At 39.8% G+C, this 22,679-nt stretch overlaps 1 protein-coding gene across 1 annotated transcript in view; it reads left to right on the top strand.

The window, feature by feature from the left end:
* The window catches only part of LOC140231333 (uncharacterized), a 30,552-nt gene extending 9,263 nt beyond the window's left edge, over positions 1–21,289 (top strand). The window contains exons 5-19 of the mRNA XM_072311488.1: positions 392–830; positions 1,595–1,883; positions 2,690–2,849; positions 4,431–4,594; positions 5,786–5,980; positions 6,819–6,883; positions 8,993–9,088; positions 9,693–9,980; positions 11,832–11,914; positions 12,804–12,986; positions 13,367–13,463; positions 14,790–14,938; positions 15,294–15,413; positions 17,538–20,277; positions 20,981–21,289. Coding sequence (XP_072167589.1) covers positions 392–830; positions 1,595–1,883; positions 2,690–2,849; positions 4,431–4,594; positions 5,786–5,980; positions 6,819–6,883; positions 8,993–9,088; positions 9,693–9,980; positions 11,832–11,914; positions 12,804–12,986; positions 13,367–13,463; positions 14,790–14,938; positions 15,294–15,413; positions 17,538–20,277; positions 20,981–21,238 — 5,326 coding nt within the window. The 3' untranslated portion in view covers positions 21,239–21,289. The remainder of the gene's footprint in view (positions 1–391; positions 831–1,594; positions 1,884–2,689; positions 2,850–4,430; positions 4,595–5,785; positions 5,981–6,818; positions 6,884–8,992; positions 9,089–9,692; positions 9,981–11,831; positions 11,915–12,803; positions 12,987–13,366; positions 13,464–14,789; positions 14,939–15,293; positions 15,414–17,537; positions 20,278–20,980) is intronic.
* Positions 21,290–22,679: the final 1,390 nt, after the last annotated feature.

Genomic DNA, 22,679 nt, shown 5'->3' with positions numbered 1-22,679 from the left:
ATTTACAGGAATCATGTAGACACATTAAAATATCTTTTGTTGGCTTGAAAGAACAAGATTGTGGTTTCAAGCGTCTGCAAGCAATCACTTTTATCTTGTGGTATAAGCCACATTGCCATATATATACTGTAACCAAGAGCATCTACTGACTCTTAATGGTATCGGTGTATATGGACATGAGTAGCTTTTCAGACAAATTCATAAGGGAGTAAAGGCGATGCATATTTTAGTTTGTGGACATGAAAGAAGCTTATCAGCAGCTATAGGGATATGTGTGATGTGCGTAAAGCAGTGCTTACATTTTCTGAAAGCATGCTTCAGATGAAAATTATTATAGGAATTGTTATGCAGTTTCATTGCATTGATTTGTTTTGATTACTTCTTGACTCAGGGACCTTGCTCTCCCAAGGGCACTCAGCAGTGGTAAATCAGCAGTAGAATCAGACACACCTAGTGACCAGTCAACTAAGAAATCCCAGACATTTACCATCCATGGTATTGAGGAGCACTGGACAGGACCAAGGAGACGCTCGCAGCGATCCAACCCAGAAGTCTCCACCCACCAACCACCACTCTTTACCCTGGATATGAGCATCCAGTCAGAACCAACTCCACCATCATCAACTCAATCTCCAGATGAAAGCACTGTGACAATCAGAGCAAAGATAGGCAGGGATGAAGTGACCCTGGATTGCTTTGAGTCTTCCAGGACATTCTCCTGTATTGGCTTTGAGTGTCCTGCAGCCAGTGGGCAGTGTGACAGCGATGCCCGGCTGTCCAGGTGGTTTATGGATGCCATGGTGACACTCAGCAAGCAGAAATCAGCACTGGTAGGTTATAGTGATAATGATAGTTACATTCACGTGGAAGGTAATCATTAACGATGAGATCTTGCCCTTTAAATTATGATGCATGTCCACAGGACATTTAATCTTAAAGATTGTATTTTCGAATGAGAGCCCCACTCTATGATAAAAACACAGGCCCAGAACAAATACATGCACCTGGCAAGAACGATAAACCAGACCATGATGTGGTAATACAATAGTGTACAACATGCTCTGGAGGTTGACTCAGAAGCTGAGGGGAATAGGGTACATGGAGAGGTCATGCTAATTTTAATAGTTGGTTGATTACCATGTCCATATATACGATGCTAAACTATAAGTGGGGACCCTTCATGACTTGTGGATAAGGTGTAAATCTTGAGAAGTCTTGTCTTTTTAATCATCAAGTAATTTTTAACATAGCTTACTTTAGAGTGCATCTACATGGTGCTAAATTATGAGCTAATCATCATAATTTAGATTTACAGGCTAAACTTATTATGTGAACATAACTTTAGATTTCTTCTATACCCTAGTGTCTCCCTAACAATGCCCAAAGATGTATCACTTTTTACCACAAGTAGCCTTTACATTTGTGCCTTTCTTCTTTTGTATATGTCATGATAGTTCTAGAAAGTTAAAAGTTTCATGCTTCTTCAAATATTTGTAGTAACTTTTGCAATTATGTATGAATACTTATGTACATGTAATTGTGAATGAGAGTAGATCATAGACTGATAGATTGATCTGTATGCTGTCTTCCGTAGATTGTTGAGGTAGCATCTCCGATCTCAGGCCTTGTTTCCATGGCAGTCATGGAGCCATTGACACCTTCACTGGCCTCCATTCGTCTCCTTCACGCCAAGTCCGTTCTGTCTTTGGTGACAGTTCTAGCCTTTCAGCCGCTGTCCAGCCATGGAACTCAAGCAAATGAGCATATAAAGCAGAAGAAGAAATCTACTGATTGCATGCGCCATTTCGTAGAATCTTCCGCACGGAAGATCTTGAAGGGACGAGGAACTAGACACAAGGAAGGATGTACCACAGACACTGGAGGTATCTGACGTGATATATGCCATGGGTTTGTTGTATACCAGCCAGGAATTGGGTAGACATGATCACATGATAGTTAAACATTTTGTCATGTTGACTCATTGGAGAATATCTTTTGTGTAGACAAATAGCACTTGATACAAAACATTTGAACAATGGTATTTTTTAGTAGAATAAGTAGGATGAAGTTTTGCATTCTATGCAGAGCTTTGAAATAAACCGTACCAAGGCTGACTGGTAATTTGCAATGCATATAGCTATACAGTGTATGAGTTAAGGTTGATAAAATGGAAAGTCTGAAAAGAGTTGCTGCATCAGGCTCATGAGAATAGTTTGTGGCAAGTTGAACAGTGTTTTCGGAGTACTTTGACAATCCTACATTATGTAACAGAAGATGACTTGTGTTGTTGGGAGTGTAGATAATATGTGTATTTAGGTCTTCAGGCAGATAGCTGTAATCTATGGCTACAATAATTATGCATTTAGGCCATGTAGATTTAATGTTTTGGTCAAAGGTTGATAAGTTCTACATTCTATGTGTTGATAGGATACAATTTTTTTTTTTTTTTTTTTTTACGTGTTTGGAAAACCAAACTTCACTTGAAGTATTTACCTCATTTGCTGACAATCATTAGTATCCCGGAGTATAGGTAATGTTAGTATACTATTCCATAACTATATACCTTGTTTGTTCACTGCCAGTATTAATGTGTTTGCCTATTTCTAATGTATGTCCCTTACTTGTGTGTCAGTTATATTGTCATCAGTATTTTGGGTTGATTGTTAATTTGCCTGTCTGTATTGTCTAGAGTCACCAGTGATTCCAACAAGTGACCCAGATACAATGGAAGAGCTAGCTGTGGTAAAAGCAGGCCCTGTTAACCCATTTCACCCTGACTGGCTGGAACCGTGGCACATCTCAGCTCCATCCAGAAACTCTTGTGATCGCGTTGTGGAGCAGCTGCTCAGGTAGTGTGTCAACCTTGCAATATCGGTCTCTTTCTAAAAATGAATCATTGTGAGATCAGAAAGAGAAGAAGAAGAAAAAAGAAAGCCTTGGTGTACTGCTAGAAAGGGATGGTTTATGTGTGCAGTATGTGTATGTATGAATATTGCATTTTTTTTTCTGTAATTAAGAAAGTTGTTATGATAACACTTTTCTTTTACAAAAATTGTCACCCAAAGAGAGAAAACTCTTCCTGTGCTGTGTTTGCCCCGGAAATACCCCGGACACAAAAAGTTAACAAGCTATATCTGTCATAAGGATTAGTGATGCTATTGTGTTTGATACTTTGCTTCTCATTTTGTCTACATGACTTGAATAACATTAATAAAACCATCACTATGGTAGCAGCAGACATAGTGTCTACTGTCCATCTCCAACAGTATCTGTTTTAAAGGGGAAAACCTGTCCAAATATAAATTAGTCTGATAAGAAATAGTAAAATATTGCGAGTTCAACCATAAAATTTTGATCGAAATCAGATGAAAGATAAGGAAGTTATGACATTTTGAAGTTTCGCTAATTTTTGAGGAAACAGTTCTTGAACAGTCAATATAACATGCAGATGGCAAAGTGAGCATGTCATCCCCTCACAACTTGTCATATTGTTTGTGCATAAAATTGTGAAATTTCGAGTTTTTCATTCAAACGCTATTATGCCCGAGGCTCAAATCACAATATATCGAGCTGATCACTATTCTGAAGTTATTCAACCAGGAATAACAGCATGTTTCAAACTTCAGTGACAGAAACATTGAATTTTTGTCATTTTTTTGTACTCAATCAGTGGAAAATTGTGAGGTTATGATATGGTAGGCTCACTCATTTGCATATTCATATCCACTGTACGAGAACTGATTTGCAGAAATTAGCAAAACTTCAAAATTTCATAACTTCCTTATTACCTCCGCCAAGGGAAGAGGTTATGTTTTCGTTGCCGTTGGTTTGTGTGTGTGTTCGTTAGTTAGTTTGTCTGTGTGCAAAATAACTCAAAAAGTAGTGAACGGATTGGGATGAAACTTGCAGGAAAGGTTGAGAATGACACAAGTACCAAACGATTAACTTTTGGTAGTGTCCGGAGAATTTTGGGGGAATTTATAAAGGATTTTTTATATTTTGGCAGGTAGGGTCAATGAACTTGGGAGTTCAGGCTGCGCGTATTTGAGGTTGTATGCGCGCACTAAAGTGCGTGCTCTAGTTTCTGCTAGGGCGAGGCGCGCCGTGCAGCTGAGGGTTTATGACGTAACAAAGGCTTCTATATTGGGAAATCGGGCGACTTTCAGCAAATATATAAACACTTTCAGCATGCTATAAGTACGTAGGCCTATGGGTGGAAATCACTGATATCTTTGTGGAAGAACAAGATTAGTGATGGAAATGAGCTGCATGCTTGGTGGAGGTCTGCGCTCTCAGAGTGCTTCTCTAGTTTCTTATCTGATTTCAGTCAAATTTTTACCATTGAACTTGTTTAATTTTACTCTTTTTTTTATCAGACTAACTTATTTTTAAACTGGATTTCCCGTTTAAAATGCCTTTTTGTCATCCAGTATTCCAGATGACAGACCTTCACCAAGCCTTCAAGCTTCCCATCACGAGGAGCTCATGGAGCGCATCAAGAGTGTTTTAGCAGGCAAGAGTGGAGCAGAGGCCAGCAGAGCTCCCCCTCTTAGGTCCCAGCCTGATGGGCAGGGGGCAGAGACGGCTGTCCAAGGTATGCTGTCACTGGAAGTATAGATCATGAGAATAAGCCAGTTCGGGGTTAGCTCATGGGCACATCGGTACAAATGACCTTTCTTCTTTCTCAGTTGATTAGGCACTCCACGAGTTTTCAAGCGAGAGAAGGTATTTCAGCTTACCCGACGTAACAATTTATGGAATTCATCAGTCATGCTCAAACAAAGAATGAACTTGCGTAGAACAAGTGACCAGAATGAGCCATCAATTAGCACTTTTGAAAGCATCCATTTCATTATTTCTCATTGAATGTATTAACAATCTTTTTCTATTGATATTGTCAAATTCCGTTTTTGCTGTCAGGTGGATGTGCTGGCAAGCACCACTCATAATGATCACTTGAATAATCATTACATCACAGATGCTTATCTCAGTGAATAAAAAACCAACATATGCATGCTCTGCCGGTACTGATGACCTTTTTCTGCTCATGCTCAAAGTGGAACCCCGAACTGGCTTATTCTCTCTCACATTGTTTTCATTTACAGTGGACTCCCGTTATAATGAAGACCTCGGTACCGGCAGTTTTATTTCGTTATATTGAAATTTCGTTACAACAGAACAAATGCACAATAAAAACACATAGAGCCTATAATTTTGTGACTTAGATTTTTATTTCGTTGTAACTGGAATTTCATTATAACCGTGTTAATGGGAGTGCACTGTACTGCACAAATTATATCTTTACCAGAAAATCCTGATAGCATGCAGATTGATTGCAATCATATCATCATTACATTATTCGCATTGGTTTGGACTCTTCTTTTAGTTAACTTTCCAAGTGCCTCATTTCAATACGTATGTTTGCATTTGTTTATCTCAACATGTGCTGTGCATATTTCAACATGATGCATTTATTTGTTTATTTCCCTTCGTCAATTATATTTCATTGGACTTCACTATCTCTAGATGTGGTGAATGATGACACCAAAATTTTGTACACAACCCCATCAGCTGTATATTATGACATGTCTTCATCTGTAGTGCTAACAAGATTAAGAAGTTTAAATCTTTAATGTAATGTGACCTTCAATCTTCAAGAATCATGACCCAATTGTTCAGACTGTTGTGTTTAATTTTTGCAAATTTTTCCTGTCTAGATGTTTATTCTGAATGTGGTTTAGAAAAGTCAGATATGTGTTAAGTGTTCATGCTGGACTTGTTACAGAAGCAAATTCAGTGAGGCGAAGTGGTCGACTAAAACGGATAAAGAGCCTGCCCTCTTTTGTTGGAGCCCGGACAGCACGTATCTTGGCCAATAGTCGTACTCTGCAGGCCACCAAGCCAAAGAGTCCAGTCAAAGAGCAGAGGGGGACCGGTGCTACAAAGAGAAAGAATGATTCCATTCCAGCTGATCTTCCGGGTGAGGAAAAACTCACTTCGTGTCTTGTTTTATGTTCTTCTGAAAACATTCAGTTCAAACGCTGCTTCAGGTTTGATGGTGATTGCCATGAATGTAGCTCTCATTCAAAGCATTGTGGAGAAGTTTGATGTTCAAAGACTCAATGTTTCTTTATACTACAATTCATCTTGTGAATTGATCAGTTCTTTCAATATTCTATCTGACGGAGACATGTAATTGTTGTATATATAGTTGTATAGACAACTGCCAGACAGCTTTAGCATTCCAAATCTAAAAATTTGAAAGATATTTTGTATTCATCACTCCTTTATCTACTAATAGTGTTTTCATAGCAGAACCTTGATTTGGTATTAAGTCATGCATTACTGATAGTGTCTACCACTTTTTGCGTCTCAGATGGAAGCCCATGAAGATATTAATTGAAGGATAAGATTGTATACATTGATTTTTTTTTTTTAATTCTGCATGATAATACTTTTATTTGTGCATAATGAGCTAACAACATTTGTGAAATATCTAGTGAGCTAAATTTCTAGAGGCACCATCTGTTTCTTAATTTCCTTATCTTCATTTGTTCATTCAAATTCCCCAAAGCCTCTGTAGTGGATAGAAAAGAATGAATATTTAGATTGTTTAAGTACTGATTTTTCTTTGCTTAGTCAGATTACATGTGATGTTTCTTGTCCCTATTTGTGCCCTATGCCTTACTTACTATATGCAGGTGGTAAGATGCTCTGAGAGATCATTTTAATACATATTCTATAAACACTTAATGTTTAGCATATTATTATAAGTATAATACATCCAATTAGCGGTTGTAAATTAAATCTTGGTACAGATTTTACTGTGTTGGAGGATCTGACCACACACTTGAGACAGAGCTATGAGGACACTCTCTCCAAGGTATGGTTATAATCACTATTTTACACAGCAATATCCACGGTCAAACTCGAGGTAGGAGAGAATCTAGTTGCCAATCATGGAAGACATGTTTTTAAAGTGATTATAAATTTGAGGAAAATCATAGAAAAACTAATCATAGAGGAGGAGTTGGTACGTATATATTAAATGATATCGAGTGTAAGAGATGTGTTGATTCCCTTGAAGCCATCTCCCTTACACTTGCTTGTACATCATCTCTGGAGTGCAGATATTATTGAAGTCTTCAAGATATTGCATGACAGTCAGTCCGCAGCACCCGATAATTCGCTCGTATTTATTCAACTCGTATGCAAGCCCGCTCTAGGCTTGCATACGTAATGAGCTGCGTAAGGGGATTTTGTCCTTGGGCTTTCGGCAACAAAAATACACCTTATGTTCACAAATTTGGTATCAAATTCAAGGAAAATATGTAAACTATCATCACATGTTACTCAAATTATTGTAAATGAAAAATATCACAGCGTGATTTGAGCTTGAAAAATGATGGAAAAAGTAATTCGTGCAGTACACGTTCAAGACGTCAAAAAAATATGAAATTCACCTTGCGTCTCAATGAAAATGCTTTATTTGGTAGTCCATCTCCTAATCTTTGTATCCATGTAAATATCTTCACTATTTGTTGCTTAATCTGGTCAGGAACCAGTAAAATATACATCGATGTCAGTGCTGATCAGCTTGAAACCGTGCAATCTCAAGAGTAAGCTCTCTCATTGGACAGCGCTTGCATTCAGCGCTTGCATTACGTCATTACGCTGCTACATAACGGTTTCATGCCACTTGCGGTTTCTTGGCACGTGTGTAGTTCAAGTGCTGAATGCAAGCACTGTCCACTGAGAGAGCTCTTTCGCGCCACTGTACACTTTGTGTGGAGCATACTTCCGGCTTAGGAGTGAATTTTACAGACATTTCAAAACAGAAAAACTAGTATAAATCATGCTTGCGTCTCCTTGACTCCAATATATGATGAGCATCTAAGTTTCCTCTCTACGGAAAAGCCAAAATCAGAAACATCAGTTTCTTAATCCGGTCAGGAACCAAAAAAGAACTTCAGACAACAAAATCTTCCGTGAAAAGCAGGTAAAATTTACGCGAATTCAACTGATTATATAGTCATGATAAGATCCGATGTTATACGCAAATTTAGTATCAAAATAAAGATCAAAGTCTGGAGAACAATTTACCGTAACTTGTAGCCATGACGAATGTATGTACAAGTCGCTGCACTGTGAAAACCATAGCCCTGTCAAAGTCTCGCAAAATCTCGCACGACGAGCCACCTTTCGAACGCAAAGATCGTCAACGAGAGTGCTGAATAAATCTTGCCGGATCGGCTCATTAGCATTCGTGCTGCGGACTGACTGATGATATGGAAGATTTTGATCCAGCTGTCAGTGATCAAGTTATATGCGGTCATAATTTTGAGTTGTGCAAGTGAATATGTCGTACTAGTAACAGGTTACTCTCAGCCAGAGATCGATGAATTCTGTGAACAGTCTTACTGCTGATTCTGTTGAGGAATCATCAGATAATGCCTTCAAATATGAACTCAATGACCATTGGAAACAGAAGAAAACTCGGTTTAATTTAGACAGTGTAAACTTATCACCCCATAGATACATCTGTAAACTTTCTAGGCTGAGAATTAGGCCTGTCAAACAGTCCTCTACAGGTCTTTGACCTACTGGGTGTCATCAAAGTTCATTCAGGTTATCACACACACACACACACACACACACACACACACACACACACACACACACACACACACACACACACACACACACAAACAAACAAACAAAATAACTTTTAGAGCTAACTTGAAGTTAATTTCTCAAAAAGTTGATATCTATAACAAAGGCAGTTCATTTGTAGTTTATGAGCTTTTTTGCAGAATTATCTGTAAGTGCAGTTTAGCATCAATGCTGAATTATAGTGAGGTAATGTATATAAGGCCAAGCTTTTGTAGACTTTTCCAGCTTAATGTTTTTAACACCTATCTAGATTCAATTGTTTGGATTAAAAACTGATTGTGAATGAGCCTTTCTGCTTTCTTTTTCTTGATGTTCGTAGAACTCCTGTTCTCTAGCCTTCACTCAATCCACTGTAGCACTAGTTTTGCATTTCTTCAAAACATCAAAGGAGAGTTGCAGTCATGATGACAGTATGGTGAGTTAGTTTCATGTCGCCACCTTATTCCTAAGAATGTATGTTCTCTTTATCCTTATCCATTTTCTTTTTGAACTGGTTGGCTTGTAAAAAGGTTCTTCGTTAAATCAGCAGCTGCATTTTCTTCACAATTTTATTTTATGAAGATTGAAAATGACTGGTAAGTTTGTGTATACTTTAAAAAAATATATGCTTCTCTCAGTCTCAGTAAAATAAGTGTATTACAAGTGACCCTTCTTGTAAAGTGATGATTTGTATGTACTGAAAAGATCAATAGTAAGTTAAGATAATCATGTGGTTACACCCCTAACAGCTCAGCTTTTGTTATAGCCTTTTGTTCCCATATGGGTCCCATTTCACACAGAAAAATGGCTATAATTACAACTCTTGCTGGAATGGCAAGTGTCATGGCAGTGACATAAATCCAGCTTCTAAATGACTGTTGCTACAAGAAGTTGCTATTCTAGCAAGAGTTGCTATCCTAACATCTTGTATAAAATTGGACCGTGATGATGAATATTTTCAGCAGAATCAAGAGTTCAGTCCACTTCCTTGGTCCCAGATGTGTTCTGCTTTTATAATGCTCAATGTTGTAATTTGGCAGGCTAAGATGAAAGAACTCATATCAGATAACCTCCTCATCAGCAACAAGCAGCTTCGTGAGCGCTATGTCCAAAAGGGTGATGACCCTGAGGTTAGACAGGTCAGAGTTCAAGAGGTCGAAATGCAGACACTGCTCCGACTGGAAGCAGAATCCATGGCACCTGTTGATGTGGCTGATGCCAGGGCAGAGTCCAGGAGGAGGAGAGAAGAGACCGGTGGAGGAGATGATGATGAGGAGGAGGATAGTGAGAGTGATCTTCCAGAGCCTCTAAAGGAGACAGTTAATGAGGTGGGTCAGTTTTTAATCCCTGAGTGATCGGTCTGTCATGCCATGGGGTCAACCGATTTCCAAGTGTGTCCTGACTCCCTTTAACCCTAACTAGGCCGGGCTATTCAGGTAGATGATAGAGCCGGGGGGGGGGGGGGGGGCCTCCCAGGCCCCCCCTCCGGATCTCGGCCGTCGACCGCGCGATCGCGACGAAAATTGGCACATGCATTGCCTATGATGTAATCTAAAGTACCATGAAGTTAATTTTTTCAAAAAGTATCATTTACACTAAATTATGCTAATTTATGCATAATGATGCATGAAATCAGACAATTTGGTATAAATCACTAAATAGAGCTCAAAACAGGCACATTTTTTGTGTAAATATTCTTTTTAGTGTCCTTAGCAAATGTAAGAGAAAAAAATTGTGCAATCAGAAAAAATTTCCTAAGCATTTTATTGTTTTTTGAATTTCTTATGTATTTCTTTGTTTTTTCGACTTTATGTTTTTCATTGTTTTTTCGATGAAATTTGTCCGTGACATTGTTCCGAACAAGAAAATGCGTTATTAATTGATTTTAATCAATAAAACCCAAAAATAATCATGCTTTTATGAAATTTGCCTGGAAACACAGTTTGCATTGAAATTGTACACAAATTCACGTTTTTGAGCAATTTTTGGTCTGACATGCACGTGCATATTTATGCGCAACTTTGGAACTGCACACCCGGGCATCGCAAATTTGGTGTCAAAAGATGCGGGAGACTCGAAAGAAAAAAGTCATGAAACGTCGCGGCGATAGCTTCTCGCGATAGCGATTCATCGCGCGAAACGTCGAGGGGGGGGCCTCGGAGGCCCCCCCCCCCCCCCCCCCCCCCCCCGGCCTAGTTAGGGTTAATATGCATTGGTCTCTTCGCAGAAAAATTTTAGTGCGTGTGTTCTGAATTTGTATACAGTTATTCAAATTCATGAAATTCTTCTATCAAGATGTTTTCATTGAAACTGATTGACAAATTGCCTTACATCGATGTAAATGAATAAGCACTGAATTGATCAGTGCTTATTTATCAGTGCTTATTTACGTCGATGTAGGGCAATTTTTCAATAAGTTGCAATGTATACAATTGTTATTAAAGAGATCGTGTAGTTTTGATTGAAACCTACAGTATCTTCAGGTTTCAAACATTTTTGGGTGAGATAATGAGAAAGAGTCTTATGAAATATAAAAGAGCATGTAATTCCAAGAGGAATTCAATGTTAATTTGATGAAAATTGGTTTTGAAATGTTTGAGATACCCAAAACAGAGCAATCCAAATACTGTATACGCCGAATATTTCACGAGGTTTTTATTTTCACGAATTTCGCGAGTCAGCTGCTATTCGCGAAATTAGAAACACGTTAAATTATTGACTCTAATACCAATATGAATGTGACGTACGTATTAACATTTCTCCATTCAGTACACGACTCCACGATCGCGAATTTAACCACTCGCGAAATTGTCGGGAAGTCTTGATTCGCGAAAATTTAGACTCGCAAAATATATGGCGTATGCAGTAAAAGATGGGACCCACCTTTTATTACGATCGCTTTGTTTTACTTTGCTTTAGATGTCTCGGCCATTTCAAAACAGATTTTCATCAAATAAACTTTGAATTCCTCTTAGAATGATGTGCTCTGTACTATTTCATATGTGGTTGCTTGGTATCTCGCAAAAAGTTAAAAGCCCAATCATAATCTTCACCAATACTATACCATCTTTTAATGAATATTGCAAATATATTTGTTTTTGATATATTTTGCCTCATTCATGAGAGTTAGTCATACCTACTGTACCTGTTTGTTTTTGTTAATCATACATATAATACAGATTGTTTCAATGTTGAGCACAGTACCAATCCTAGCATCAGGAGACAAGTTATCCACCTTTTTGAGGGACGTTTTACTCGCAAAGTGAGTATGAAACCATATTTCTATTTCATTGACCCTGAGGTAAAGGTGAAGAATTTTTGTGATTGTGAGTTATATTCACTCTGCAACATATTTTGAGAGGATTGTTTATGTGTGCATGCATGTTACATTATGTTAGCATCAGGTGACAGGGTTGATATTTGTAAATAATGAGAAGAAGACGTCTTTTTTTTTTTTTTTCATGTCATGCCATCTTTATGTGGTTTATGCTAACAACTTTCAAGGTATTTAGTCTTTTCTATAAATTTGCAAACACAAAATATTGATTTTGAAAACTTCTTTATTGTGATTTGTTAAAAAGTTTTTCATAAATATTTTTTTTTTATATATAAGCAAGCAAGATAAATCAGGAGAAATGTATAATCATTCAAGGTCTACATATGTCAGAGCTATGCCAACCTTGTGCATGGAGTGGAAAGAAATAAAGCTGAACTTGGTGTCATCAGAAATTGAGCCTAAATGTATATCTGTTTTGATATTCTGAAATAAACCCTTTTGCAACAGCACCCTCATGCATATGTGCCAACAATAGTTTGGAGGATCTCATTGTGATCATACTTACACACAGATTCACTGAACTGGTCTGTCTTAGTTCACTTTGATTTCTCAATACATAATAAGTTACATCATTTACCTAACTGGAAGTATGATAGAGTTATCAATTTATGATTATTAAACAATATCGTGGATCTTTTTAAAGATATGATGTGAGCAATGAAAGCAGACAGGGAGATTGATTCTTTTGAAAGCAAGCAGATGGCTGGCTTCTGTAGAAGCTGGTCATTCTAACTTTTTAACCTGCAGATATGACCACCTCACTTTGCAACCTTTAACTCTCTATGATGACTGTTTTTGTTTTTTTTTGTGATAGTTACATGGAAACAATCCCTCACGTTCTACGAGCCATCTATGAGGGATTGATGAAGCCGATTCCTGCTCTTCTGATGTCCCCAGGCAGTGATACCACCAACCTTCAGTCTGTTCTCCAGCCACTCTCCTACAGGTCTGTCAGCTCTGGAGGTTCTCTCAACGCTGTGGGCTCCAACTCAAACAGGTGTGATAGAGCTTCATATAATGTTGAGTTATCTCTGTTTAGTTCAGAATGTCATCTTCAATTGGTTTTTGAGGTAGCTTGTAGAGTCTGTGATCCATTTTATTATTTTTTTCTTTGACAAGGATAACAAGAACATCTGTGATGATTATCAAAGGGATGTGCATGTTCCCGGCAGCATTTTTCTTCGTTTAGTCATTCATCCATTTTTTTTTTTTTTATAAGGTATGGAATTTGAATAAGTGACATATTTCACTTTCTCAGTACAAGAATAGAATTAGTGAAGATGTTCTTTTCTTTACTAAATCAAATAGCATTTTCTTGTAGATAGTCCCACAGTCATGATGTCGATATTCTAATTTTGCTTGAATATGTTCATGTAGATCCAGAGCTCTTGTTCGTCATCCGAGTCTGGCTGATGCTGGACCCAAGAGAATCATCGGGGTTCCTACCAGACATCTGCAGAATGAAAAGAAGAAAGTAAGTGGTACAATTGTAGCCTGGTATTGCTTGAAACTGTGCGTGGCTCTTTTGATTTTATTCACACTGTGGCTTGCATGCACACATCGGTTTGCATTCACACTGTGGCTTTTATTTGCACTGTGGCTTGTAATAACAATGTGGCTTGCATTCAGTAGCTTCACACTGTGGTTGGTATCAACACCACTTTGCATTCACACTATGGCTGATATTGATGTCAGTTTGCATTCACACTGTGGCTTATATTGACACCAGGTTACACTCATGCTAATTGTTATCTGCACTGTGAACAACATGAGCATACTCTCACTGGCTCTCTATTTGCCTAATGAGACAGCATTGTTTTACATCAGTGGGCTTCTAGATTTTACCTTTAGTGCAGGGTACTTCATGTGGAATGCAAAAAATCATTATACTCTAAATGCAGAAAATTTTTGTGGTACATTTATTTTCGTATATTTTGTGCTACTTTTGCCAGGATGAATTCTGGCCCCGTGAAAATATCTTCACAATTTTCTCTGCACATCTTGAATGGGTTGACAGTTGGGTAGCAGGAAATCAAGAACCCGCGAATTGATGTTTTGGGGCTTCTCAGCGCAAAAATTAATCGCACAAAATATTGGTGTTTACCGAACTTGATGTTCTTGATGAACTGTCATATCTCATAAAGTCCTCTGCTTTCTATGCTATGGTTGTACAATCACTTATCACATTGTTATGCTCTGCTTCAACTTCTGGCTTGAAGTGCTGTCAGTCAACACGTATTGTGGTTGCCACATATGAAGACCAGGTCATTCACAAGGATCTACGTAACATGTGAATAGTGACTACAAAGGAGTGGGTTGTATACACAGTTTTACATCATCCACAGTCCTAACAATAACTCCTTTTTGCAAAGCAAAGCATGTTCCTTGTGGCCGGGGTCTAGGGGCCGCCCAAGGGCCCTGAAAGCTTTAGGGTTATAGATGCTTTATAGTGCTACATAAGCCTTATTTCTGAACATTTATGATGAAAGTAAAGTTGGGAGGGAGGAAGCTGAATTTTGAGCCAGAGAAAATACATCGTAAATGGGAGAACACTCAGTTACAGTAGGAGAAATTCAACTCAAGTGGGAGAGCAGAAGATTTTGAGGAAATGATGTAGAAGTGGTAGAACGGGAGATTTTGTCAACATGACCTAGAGTTGGGAGATCTCCTGCTGAAAGTGGAAGAGTTGGAGTCTCTGAAAGTCCCCAAGATGAAATATCACAATTACTGTACTAGCCATGCTAGAAGTCTCTATCTGATTCTGAATCACAAGCATCACAAATTCTGATTTATGTTGCAGACGGGTGTTGTGGAGAAGCAGAAGCCAAAGAAAGAGCAGGACAATGAGGCTAAAATGGTACGTCGCAACCTCTTCACAGAGGAGAGTACGGAAAATACCAAACTTGGCAGGAGGAAATCCGTTACTGTCATGGAAAGTCAAGCTGTCCGGTAAGTGGGCCCATCAGTTTGACATCAGTAAAATATAATTTCATTCATATTGAGCAAACACTGAAATAAAGCTACATGTACTCCCCTATTGTGAGGGCGGAAATAACATTGATGCAGGGGTTCAACCTTGGTGGTGGCTTGGGGCCACTCAAATTTATATCGGGCCACCAAATTTGAATTTTTATGTCTCCTTTTATTTTGGGGACACTGAATCTCTTTTTCAAACCACCAAAATTTAAAATTCAAAGATTTTAGTGGCCCCAGCTGGTTACTAGAGAAAAAAAGTTAGTGTCGAGCCCTGCAATGTACAAAGTATCTGTTTCACTCATAATATGAATGTTTCTTTGCGTGACAGAAGGAGCCCAAGGAAGGCTATGAGATCCACTAAGCCTGTTCTGAAGACTCGTGTTGTCAAGGAGACTCCTGGCAAGAAACAGGTGCTGAAAGCAATGCTCAACAAGTTAGAAAGAGCAAGGTGAGAGGAAGAGTATTTCTTACGACTGTAAAAAATATTTTATGCTTTTAACCCTAACCAGGCCGGGCTTTTTGGCCTGTTCTGTGGCCGGGGGAGGGTTGATTCAACCCCCCTGATTTTCACGAAAATGGTGTCATACGATGTGCGAGACTTGAAAGTAAAAAGTCAGCGGGCGGGCGCGGTCAAAAAAATTCGCACGGCAGAATGGTCGGGGAAAATGTCAAGGGGGGAGTTGATTCAAACAACCCCCCCCCCCCCCCCGGCCATTTCAGGGTTAAAATTTAGTTGATGACAAACAGTATTGTGGAAATAGTGGAGTATTTCTAACTGTAATGAAGATTCCGATTTAAAGGACAAGTCCACCTTCATATACTGAGTACATGTGGATTGAGTGAAGGCAACAATTTTAGTAGAATACATCAATGAAAGTTTGGGGAAAATCAGACAATGCTTTCAAAACTTATGAATTTTTAAAGTATCTGAGCAGTCACTGCTGGATGAGAAGACTACCACAGTGTAAAGGCCCGGTCCCACTGCACTTACGGATGCAAAGAGGATGTAAAACGTAAAAAAATCTTGCCATCCGTTGGAAAACGCTACGCATCCGCTGTGTACTCATCGCATACGTGTTTCATACACTCTATCCATCGAGCATCCGTCCACTGTGATTTCATCCGCGCAAAAAGTTTTAAGCTGTTAAAAACTTTTAGAACGGATAAACTTTCCGCCGTGTACGATGTAAATCCGCGACATATGAGCAACAAACGTTGTATGTCTGTTATCATCCCTTAAACGTCCGCTGTATCCTCTCTGCATCCTCTGGGCATCCTCGCAACTCACATCCTCTGCAGCTGAAAACGGAAAGAGGGAGGAAAGATATGGTACATGGAACGTCTATACATCGTTAATAGCACGGAAATAGAAAGGATGTAAGCGTATGCATCTGGTATATAAAGTATTTAGAACAGACAAAGCGTTTGTTTCTGTTAGGCATACGTGATGCATCCGCTTCATCCGCTCTGCATCCGCTCTTTCCGCTATGCGTCCGTTTCGCAATTATCTCCAGTAACCCCTTCCATCCGCTTTCATCCGCTAAGCTTCCGATGAACATCCGCTTAACATCCCCGCCACATACTACCCACGTCCATTCTTTTTCCGTTCTGTTTTCGCCAATTTTTGCCAATTTTGTCAATTTCTGGAGCGAATGAAAGCGGATGGAGCCATCCCCGAAATTTTGCTCGTCGGCTGTGTCCTTTCTGCATACGTTTTGTGTCCATTGGCCAGTGGGACCGGGCCTTTAGATGTCACATGCGTATAACGATATAACAAAAATAAAAAGAGAATTTTGCAAAACTTTACTTTTTGAAGAAAGTGCACATTTCTTCGACTTGTTACTGATGTATGTTAAGGGTAATATTATTCCCCCTGCTTCCTAAAAGAGAGAAGTCAAGTGTTTTGTTTTGCGAGAAAAGTGAAAATATGTTGAATTTTCTTAATTCTTTCTTTATATCGTTGTACGCATGTGACATCACAAGCTATAGTAGTCTTCTCATCCAGCCGTGACTGAGTAGAAACTTCAAAAATTCATAACTTTTGAACGGATTGTCCGATTTTCCTCAAACTTTCACTGATATGTTTGACTAATATTGCTGCATTCACAAAACCCACATGTCTAAGGAGGTGAACTTGTCCTCTAACAAATGCATCAGGGTGCTTATACTGAAAGGAATTAATGGAACTACATGTAACTGTGTATTACGATGGGGACCAGAAAGAATTAATGTTTACAATTTTGACCAATTGAGCTCCCCCTTACATTAAGAAAATTGACTTCTGACTGTGAAAATCTTGTTTGTACAGTGAGATGTTCAGTTGCATTATGTGCTCACATTTCACTCCTTGTGGATCCCATTAAACCAGCTCACTTGCTAGCTTGGAGCGACACTTGTTGGTCCCTCTGACCAAGACACTAGTAAAAAAATCCAAATTTATTTCTTCTTTTTTTTTTTTTGGGGGGGGGAGGAGTTGTCTCAATGCTTGGAATGTGTGAATGTACTTGCCACATGTGCCATCATCAGAATTCATATATCCTCAATGTGTTTGTCTTACCTGTACTTTTGCCAGGAAACACACCAACAAGGACAAGGTGCCACCTGGAGGAGACTTGCTTGTTATTGAGGAATCCCCTGAAAAGCCTGTCAGAGCTCTTCATCCAGACCCCAGGAGAAGCCCTCGCATCCGCACACTGCAGCGTAGGCCATCCTTCTACTCCAAGAAGCAAGAGATTCATCATGCTAAACTCCTGGCAGCAAGAATTGCAGGCACATATAGTCAGGTAACGCAACCCAAAGAGCAACCTCAACTGCCTGTAGGCAAAGATTCTGAGAGCAATAAGGAGATCTCACCTGCTTCTTTCCTCCTCAGCAAGATAACGAGTCCAGTTGTAAAAGAGGGTAGCCTTTTAGAAGATTCCCCTAGTAGGAACACGAGATCAAAGGTGACAGGAACTCCAGAGGGAAGTAAAGCTGAGAGTTCAGTAGTGCCTGTGAGAGGGTCATCAAAGACCACCCCACGTGCCAAGGCTAGGAGACGCCTAACTGATGTATTGATGGAAGATGCAACTCTGAAACCTCCTGCAGTGAATAGTGGCATGACTACAAGCCAGTCCCCTTTCAAATCCCCTGCTAAGTCACCAGGCATGTCCAAGAATGTTGTCTGTAGACACTCACCACGGCTGAAAAAGAGAAGTGAAAACTCCCTACAAGTCACAGAAAATCTCAGAATTATTGGATTATCAGTGTCTGAGCATAGGGATGAATCTGATCCAGACAGTCAAGGAGTAAAAACACCTCAAAGGCAGAGCCCTGGAAAAGTGTGTAGGAGAACTAGTGTTGTCATTGTTGAACAAAGTAGGAGTTGTGGAAAAGAAGAGCCAAGCAACCTGGACGTTGTGAAAAATGAAATGGATTCAGAGGAAAATGCAGTGAATATCACCTCAGTCAGTGAGCGTTTTTCAGAGGAGTGCAGCCACAATAAATTAATTGCTGAAGAACGAAATGGGGCATATGAATCCAATGGAAAATCTGGCAGTCAGGACACTGGCACACTATGCAAAGTAAAGGAAGTAGCAATGAGCTCACCAAGAACTACAATTAAGCAAGAAGATGCACCATGTGATAACAGTACAGGGCAACAACTGCAAGGGCAAACAACCAATGCATCAATTCCTTCAGGGGAGCCCGTGCATCCTGAGGAGTCCCTGGCATGGATAGACAAGATTGACATGGAGACTCCAGATGATGTTCAAAGTGATGACAAAGAAGATGTGTCGAGAAGGAAGCGTAAGAGGGTGACCCCTGAGAAGGTAGACGTTAGCACGCCAAGAAGCAAGTCATCATGTTTTACCAAGGATGCTTCATTCCCCATGTCTGTGCCTGCATCAAAGTGCACAACTCCAGAATCCATTAACAGCTGGCCCCGGAAAAAGCCTCGATACAATTCGCCATCTCCATGCACCAGCAAGATGCAGCATCCTCAAAACATATCCCCTATAGAACAGATTGACCAGGTCATGGCTAGATGGACATCACCAAGAACAAAGCGACAGACACCGCAGTCCTCGACCAAAAAGTGTCCAGCAACAGGGTCTGGTAAAAAGCGAAAGAGACAATCCCCAGGGGTTACATCAAGTGAAAAGAAACGACGTGGAGGGGGCACAACCCCTAAGAGATCGCCTAGAGCAAGGGGCAGTCTACTAAGCATGCTGACCGCCAAAGCCAGTCTGGAGGAAAGATGCATATCACCCATTTTTGGTAAACCATCATCAAATATATCAAATGCTACAGAGTTGCTGCACCCAACAGAAAGTAGCAAGATGGAACTCATTCATTTTATGAAGAAGCAGTTACCAACTGCCAGAGGAAAATCTCCCCAAGCAAAAGGAAACAGCAGCAGCATGAACAGTGAGGGATCGCTAGATGAATTGGATAGAAGTTTTTCCCCAGTATTTGGCAAGAATGGCATCTCATACCAGGGTGATTCTTCTCAAAGCAGTTCTAGTGAGTCCAGTGTTGCTGGAGAACTTGCCGGGAGGGTTTCCATGACAATAACTGACCAGGGACTTGACTGTGATACAGAATCAGATCCCGAGGTGGACTTTCCTAAGTTGAAGTCACACTCCAGTACAGGGTCTGATGGGCAGCTCTCAGATTGGGATGCTGTCATGTTGTTAAGCAATGATGGCCAAATGGTTGCTGACATGACAAAGGAGGAGAAAAAACCATCCCAGAGATCCAGGGACATGTCAAAAGATGCTGCATCAGGCTCTAGGAGTTTAAAGAGATCCGATTCGGCCAAAGCTTCATCCATTCCACCTGAGGACCATGATAACCAAACCATGTCCAGGGAGTCAATAGAGAGCAAAGATGTGCAACGGAAACAGAGCCAGAGGGACGACAAGGGAGATGATAATGCTGTCAGTCCAAGAAGGGTATTGAGGAAAAAGAAGTCATCAGAGAAATATCTTCAAGAGGATATGAAAGGTGATGGTGGAGAGATTGTGAAGGAAAATAAAAAAGCTGCAGAGGCACAATCTATGTATGTGATGGTTCAGTCATCTGCCAAAGATGCAAAGGCTGATAACATTGGAGATGAAGAGAACAAGAGACCCAAGGTCATCTCCAAGCAGAAGAAGAAGAAGGTTACAATCTCTAGCCATTTGCCACAATCTCTTGAACGCAAGTCTACTCCTTCCAGACTCTCAATGAGCCTGAAACGGTCCAGCACTGGCAAGGATTGGACAATTACTGATTCACCTGAGCCTGCTGCACTACATGGCACTGTTTCGAGAGATATTTCATCCCTGGTAAATGTGCCATTTTGTTACTTTTTTCTTTTATCGTTTTGTGTACATTTGGTGTCAGTTGGCCTTTGATTATCAATAAATCAATGCATTTGATAGATGTGTAAATTGGTGAATATTCTTTCTTAATTCAAAGTGTTATGTGGAGTTCGCATAAGCACTTTATTCATTCAAAAGGGAAGATGTCCTCTCGAAATACACAGTAGTGGTTGATGTGAATCAACAAAAACGGTCACTCTGCCAAGGTGGAAATGCAAAGCTGTAAATTGGTTCAAAACTCAAGCTTGTTTCATTTATACATCAATACACCTTCTTTTACTTTATTTGGTTTTGCCAAATGTTAGATGATGTGGAGTTATTAGTGTGTTTGCTTTGAATGGGCAAGAGCATAAATAATTCAATGCATATCTTCTTGCTGCTTGAAATGATGTCAGCATTTTTTTTTTAATCTAATTGATAAAAAATCTAGATACATGTAGTTGACCCCTGAGAATACACATTGATTATGTTAAATCCTCCTTTAAAGAAAAGAGAGAAATACATGTGTACTGCCTTGCAATTTGTTTGCTGATTTTTCACAGTGGTCAATGTTATTGTTATCCTGATACAAATATGCCGAATGATACATGCAATTAATTTGCTGTTTACGTAATAGTCATGTGTTTTAAAACTTACAATTTGTGGTGTGTTATCCCTTTAATACTAGGAATCCAGTCTATCCTCAGCAGATGATGATGTCTTTGAGGCGGGGTCATCATCATACACCTCCCCTGTGGGTGTGGCCTCGACCCCACCCACACAGTCTGGAAAGCCCAACTTTGTGACCACACCCCTGTCTGCATCAGGGCTCTACAGCCTCATGAACTCACCAATGGTGGACTCTGCCAGGTGCAAATCGGCTTCTGGCTCTCTGAAGACAAGCCGGAGCAGCAGGACATCAAGGAGAAACCTTCCGCTGCAGTAGATTGCTCTAGTTGCAAGCTGCCTCTTACCCAGACTCTGGGTACTTGCTCAGCCACGTAAAGTTTGCAGCCTCTGATAGGCAGTACATATATCTCATCATGTCAATCCAGGGGGATGTTTCATAAAGCTGTTCTTAAAGATAATAAAAAGTTTTGGTACCTCAAAAGCTTCCCTGAATTTCCTTGTCTTGGTTTGTGTTTCAGGTTAAAAGTACGTTGTCTGTGAGAATTACTCGCCCCAAAGTGCTCTCATGTCTTAGTAATCATGCAATAATGGTTTCGTACCAGAGCCAACGCTGTACAGCGTCGATAAATATTGTACGAAACCACTGACTGCGACCAGCAGCGTGCAGCCCATTGTACGCATAGCTAACTGCGACCAGCAGCCCCATACGCATAGCGTAATGGGGCTTCGCATTGTAGCATTCAGGATCATGACAGAATAAGTATCGCGGGTAAATGTCAACTTAAAATCCAAAAATTTCTTCGATTTGAAGACTTACCAATTAAGTTGAAGTATTGAAAACAGGCTTCGAACAACGTTTGGTTCTGTCAATAGTCCCTTTCTGTTCGAATTGATGACTGAATGTGACTCGGTCGAGAGGACCTTGGGAGAGCTACATACACTGGATACCACGGCCAGCGCATGCGCACACAAACACCTTATCCGTTCATGGATTTGAAATTTGTGTGCGGGCTGCATGTGATGTGTTCGCATGCACTGGCTGTAGTATTCAGTGTACTGTATGTAGCTCTCCTAAGGTCCTGTCGACCGAGTCACATTCAGTCGTCAATTCGAACAGAAAGGGACTATAGGCAGAACCAAACGTTGCCCGAAGCCTGTTTTCAATACTTCAACTTAATTGGTAAGTCTTCAAATTGAAGAATTTATGGGATTTTAAGTTGACATTTACCCTGCGATACTAAATCTGTCATGATCCTGAATGCTACAATGCGAAGCCCGATTACGCTATGCATATGGGACTGCTGGTCGCCATGCGTATGGGGCTGCTGGTCGCAGTTAATTGCATGATTACTAAGACATGAGAGCACTTTGGGGCGAGTAAGTCTCACAGTGTTAGTTATATGAAAGGTACTTTAACCTGAAACACAAACTAAGACAAGAAAATTCAAGGACACTTTTGAGGTACCAAAACTTTTTATTATCTTTAAAGTTACGAATGACTTAAGTATGACTGGTGATCAGTTCTGATGTGCTATACTTATCAGAATTTCCATAATTAAGCACAGGAACTGAACACCAGTCGTTCTTAAGTCGTTCGTAACTTTAAGAACAGCTTTATGAAACACCCCCAGCTTATATTTTAGGTGGCATGAGATACCAAGATTAAATCTTGATCAAGTTTGATGAAGATTGAAACTTCTTCCAGATGTAACTTTGAGATATACATGTATATGAATTTGCTTTAAAATTGTATATGG

The sequence above is a fragment of the Diadema setosum genome, chromosome 7 (assembly GCF_964275005.1).
Source record: "Diadema setosum chromosome 7, eeDiaSeto1, whole genome shotgun sequence".
Lineage (NCBI taxonomy): Eukaryota > Metazoa > Echinodermata > Echinoidea > Diadematoida > Diadematidae > Diadema > Diadema setosum.
This window is presented reverse-complemented; position numbering and strand designations above follow the sequence as displayed.